Here is a 5319-nt window from a genome sequence, read left to right as displayed (position 1 = left end):
CAGCACTTTCCTTTGGGTCCTTCTAAACCGCAATCTCTCCCTGGCTGCATAATTTGTGTCTGTAAATCACAATCTCAGAATAGAATATCCCTTCTCCTGGAGCCAACTGAGCATTCTAAGAGCAGGGACAGATCTGCTCTTTACCTTTTATTTCTCCCTCCCAAATGACTCTTAAAAAAAAAAAGAAAAGAAAAAAGCTTTATTGAGGTATAATTTGCATACCATAAAATCCACCCATGTTGAGTATACAAGAGTTTCCATACATTTAGAGTTGTGTAGCCATCCCCACAATCCAATTTTAACACACTTCCATGACCTCAAAAAGATCCTTTGTGCTTATCTGCACTCACCGCTTTTCCCACCCCAGCCCCAGCCCCAGGAAACCACTAATCTACTTTCTGTCTCCGTATTTTTGTCTTTTCTGGACATTTCATCTAAAAGGAAATTTACAGCATGTGGTCTCTGTGTCTGGCCTCTTTTCACTTAGCAGAGTATTTCTGAGGTTCACCTATGTATGCTGTAGCATGAGTCATTCCTTCATGTGGCTGAATAGTATTCCGCTGCATGAATGTAATTTACTTAGTCATTCACCAGTGTGGGCATTTGGTTTGTTTCCAGCATTCTGGGATGCGGAGGCTGCTTCCCCTTTTCATCCCAAATAACTACCCATTTTATTTCTGTATTGTACTTGCTCAATCCACCTCCCTCTCATAATTTCTCCCCACGATCCCTTCTATCAAACAGGAAAGGGGCTCAAATATGAGGCAACTTTCCAAAATAAATAAAAATAGGGAAACCTGACAAATGTTCACTATGCATACAACTTAGTCCTATATTTCAGTGAATATGTTATCAACAAAGATCAACTTACAAATAAGAAGAAATGCATATGGTGGGTTTTCTTCCTTTAGGTTTGCTAAGTTATATCTAGCCTTTAAATGGAAATGATGTTAACACGAAGAAAAAGTGGATACAAGCTACATATAACACTTGCCAATACCTAGATGCACAAATGCTGATGTATCAAAAGAAAAGCAAAAACTTGGACTAGGTAATTCAGCTTGCCAATGGAGAAAATTCCTTTTTGCTGCAAGCATATGGTCTCTTTTTTTAATTTATTTTTTTAAAGTTTATTTATTTTGAGGTGGAGAGGGGCAGAGAGAAAGAGAGAGACAGGGAGAGAGAATCCCAAGCAGGCTCCACGCCATCAGCACAGAGCCTGATGTGGGTCTCCATCTCACATCTCCACAACTTTGAGATCGTGACCTGAGCCGAAGTCGAGTCGGATTGCAATTATTTCAAAATAAAAAGTTAAAATAAATTACCTCCAGAAAATGTGAAAAACTCAGGCTTGCAGTTCTTCAGGCCATACATTTGGTCTCTAGCTGGACCACCAAATTCGTCTCCAAGTCCATTTTAACAGGCTGGGGAAGAACCACATAACGGGGCTTAGTTTCCTTACTCATCTTTTCAAGATCAGACTTTGGAGATGTTAAATCCTTCTTGAACTCATGTAGGTAGCTGTTTGTCTTACCGGTCTTCAGGAGCCTGGACCATCATAAGCTTGAAGCCATGATACAAAGGAGTATTTGTTTGTGGTCCCAAACCGCTGTCCTTCACATACTCCAGCTAGTGTATAATTCACACAGTGTCCATTTGCTTCCAGCAGTGCTCAGTGAGTTTCTGTGCACCGCCCCCCACGTTCCTCCCCATGAGATGGAGGGGGCCTCTTCGCCCCCCACAAGTGCTGCTGCTGTTGAGGCGTCTATTGTTTCACCGTCCAAAGCGCTAACTGGGGGTTACGGCGCATGGCTGGGACAAGGCACTGCCCCCCACTGCTGTTTGCTTAAGCACCACGACTTTCCAGAAAGAAAGGGAAGGCAGACAGACAAGGAAAACCAGCACAGACAGCTTTCCCAATATTCAGGGGCTGCTTATTCTGGCAGTGTAGAGCCGAGATGGCTCAGGCTTTGAGGAATTTTTCAATGTCATTCCCTTAGTTTCCAGAGACAAATTCATAGAAAACAGAGCTAGTACCAGAACCCAAAGGTCAGACTGCCAGCCCAGCACTTTTTGTGTCGGACACAAAGCATTCCTGGTTCCGCCAGGCTTAGAGTAGGGCACGTCTTCGTGGCGATTCCACAAACCCCTTTGCCCGAATGACCCTAGCTCCTCAGATTCCTCCAGAGCACCTTTCCACTGGCCACCATAGAATGCATGTCAAGACTGGTTCTAGAATCATTTTTTTTCTGTGAAATTTTTTTTTTCTACTTTAGCATGTAACTTCCTTTAAAATGCCTAAGGCGCCTTCCCCACAGAAATTGTTTATTTTTCTTCTATTCCTCCCGTCTAGGTAACTCCTCTGGGAGTTCTGTCTGCAGAGCAGCCTAATTCATCATTTGGTTGCCTTCATCATCGTCATCAGTTGCTGAAATGGTATTCAATGTGTTCTAGCTCAGAGTCTAACTATCATCACTTCTAAAGAAACTTGCAATTGTGCGACTAAATTTAGAGTCATTTGTAATTTGATTTTTCTGTAGGACTTCTTTGCAGTTTTTGTTTTCCTTCCCCAGCTCTGCGTGTTTGCTCTCAGCTGGCTGCCGGTGGGGTAGGATGGGTGAAGGCAGCAGCCCATCTCCGCAGGGGGAAAAGCAGCATCGGTCCTTGCTTCAGATCAACCCCTGCCATCCACATCTCCTGGGGACTTGTTAGAAATGCACATTCTTGGGCCCTGCTCCAGACCTGCTGCATCAAGTAAGCGGGTGATTCTGGTTCAGGTTTCTGTGCAAAAGACTGACTTGCTCAGATGCGGGCTTTACTGAGTTACAGACGGCAGTCAAGATTTTAGAAACAGCTGGCTGAAAACGATTGCCTGACTGGCGCGCGACACCCCTCCCCCCCACCCCAGGAACAGAGCCCACTTACATGTATGTTGTCCTCATTTATCATTTATGAGTCTCTGGGGCTTTGACCCCACAGGGCTGCCGATCTGACATGAGGCTTGCTAATGAGAGGCACCCGAGCAGCCCTGCTGCTCACCATTCACTGCAGCGGAGACGCGTCACATAAGGCAGAGTCGGGTCCACGTTCTTCCACACTCTGCTCTCAGGAAACAAGCAAGGGGAGGGTCCAGAGGTGTCATCTGACACGGATGACAGCCTATTTATTTCCTAGGCAAAAGAGCCGGGGCAGGAAGACAGAAAGAAGCTGACTTCTGTAAGGACGAGCCGCGTGGAAGAGGGGATGCTGGCAGCTGCCTCCACAGACTCTAACTCCAGCACCATGAACGTGTCGTCTGCTCACCTCCACTTTGCCGGAGGGTACCTGCCCTCTGACTCCAAGGACTGGAGGACCATCGTCCCAGCTCTCTTGGTGGCTGTCTGCCTGGTGGGCTTCATGGGGAACCTTTGCGTGATTGGCGTCCTCCTTCATAGCGCTTGGAAAGGGAAGCCATCCATGATCCACTCCCTGATTCTGAATCTAAGCCTGGCTGATCTCTCTCTCCTGCTGTTTTCTGCACCCGTCCGAGCGACAGCATACTTCAAAGGGGTTTGGGACCTAGGCTGGTTTGTCTGCAAGTCCTCTGACTGGTTCATCCACACGTGCATGGCAGCCAAGAGCCTGACGATCGTTGCCGTGGCCAAAGCATGCTTCATGTATGCGAGTGACCCAGCCAAGCAAGTAAGTATCCACAACTGCACCATCTGGTCAGTGCTGGTGGCCATCTGGGCTGTAGCTAGCCTGCTCCCCCTGCCAGAATGGTTCTTTAGCACCACCAGGCTTCACGCAGGTGTGGAAATGTGCCTCATGGACGTCCCCCCCGTGGCCGAAAGGTTCATGGCAATGTTTGGTAAGCTCTACCCTCTCCTGGCGTTTTGTCTTCCATTACTCTCTGCCAGTTTTTATTTCTGGAGAGCTTATGGTCAGTGTAAGAAACGAGGCACTAAGACTCAAAATCTGAGAAACCAGATGCGCTCCAGACAGCTCACAGTGATGTTGCTGAGTATCGCTGTCACCTCTGCTGTGCTGTGGCTCCCCGACTGGATAGCGTGGCTGTGGATCTGGCACCTGAAGGCTGGAGGCCCAGCCCCACCACAAGGTTTCATAGCCCTGTCTCAAGTCCTTATGTTTTCCATCTCTTCGGCAAATCCTCTCATTTTCCTAGTGATGTCAGAAGAGTTCAAGGAAGGCCTGAAAGGCTTGTGGAAATGGATGATAACCAAAAAACCACCAACTGCCTCAGAGTCTCAGAAAACACCAGCTGGTAACTCAAATGTCCCTCCCGACAATGTCCCATCTCCAGAGTCCCCAGCACCCATACCAGAGAGAGAGAAGCCTGGCTCTCCCTCCTCCAGTGTAGACAGAACGGAGAAGGCACAGATCCCCATCCTTCCTGATGTAGAGCAGTTTTGGCATGAGAGGGACAAAGTCCCTTGTGTACAAGACAATGACCCTACCCCCTGGGAACATGACGATCAAGAGACGGGAGACTGTGATAAATAGATTAATTTTCCAAGCAAAACAAATTGTGATTAATGTATTTACTTGCACTGCTGCTTGTCGATACTGAAGACTTTACGACATAAACCATGGTCCAATTACTAACTCTAGGAATTACAAAAATGCTTCACAGTATGCATTTTCAAAATGTGCCATTTGGTAAGTAGAACACCGTGTTAGGAGTCACGGTGATGTTTCAGACTTATACCCTGGCTATCCAAAGAATTAACTTCAGTGTTGTGTGAAGATGCTTCCGTCACACGTGAATAGAAATCCCAGACACTCTCTGTCCCTTGTTCTCAACTGCTCTCTTACTGGGTACTCCTTAAGACTACCCTGTACTGGCTGGAGTAGAGCTTATCTTTGTCAAAGGCTGGACTCCTTTACTTTTACTTTCTTCCTGAACCTGATAGCCTTAACTTCACTTAGCAAACTTTGTTTCACTTAAGCTCAAAATTTACTTTATGAAAACCCACGTAGATTTTCCATGCCTGAAGGTTGCCAGAATAAGGATCACCACTTCATTGTGGGCTGATTTCAAACCGTGGCTTATTTTGGCTAAGCTTCGCCTTACACTAAAACCTGCTTCGCTAGTCTTTGTAAAGAGGTCTCCGTGAGTCTTCATTTGCTAAGTCAGAGGATTTTTGCAGCTTAATTAGCATGACATTCTAAATTCTGATATGGAGAAAGAACTTTAAAAACTGCCCTTTCTCTTCCCAATTACCTACGCTTCCAAGATGCAGGAGCAAAGTACTCTTCTACAAGCTGCTATCAATCTGTTCCTCCCGATACCTCCATTCTGTCAAGATAAATATAAAC

The 5319-nt window shown here is 46.2% G+C and overlaps 1 protein-coding gene across 1 annotated transcript; it reads left to right on the top strand.

Moving 5' to 3' along the window:
* The first annotated feature begins 3229 nt into the window (after positions 1–3229).
* On the top strand, positions 3230–4556 carry GPR151 (G protein-coupled receptor 151). Its single transcript, XM_030300920.1, has one exon. The coding sequence runs from the start codon at positions 3244–3246 to the stop codon at positions 4501–4503; it is 1260 nt and encodes a 419-aa protein (XP_030156780.1). The 5' UTR covers positions 3230–3243; the 3' UTR covers positions 4504–4556.
* Positions 4557–5319: the final 763 nt, after the last annotated feature.

Source organism: Lynx canadensis, chromosome A1, assembly GCF_007474595.2.
Source record: "Lynx canadensis isolate LIC74 chromosome A1, mLynCan4.pri.v2, whole genome shotgun sequence".
NCBI lineage: Eukaryota > Metazoa > Chordata > Mammalia > Carnivora > Felidae > Lynx > Lynx canadensis.
The sequence above is the reverse complement of the archived record's forward strand: the minus strand, read 5'-3'. Positions and strand labels throughout refer to the sequence as shown.

Coding starts and splice junctions, on each gene's coding strand:
- GPR151 (XM_030300920.1), top strand. CDS start 3,244: ATGCTGGCAGCTGCCTCCACAGACTCTAACTCCAGCACCATGAACGTG.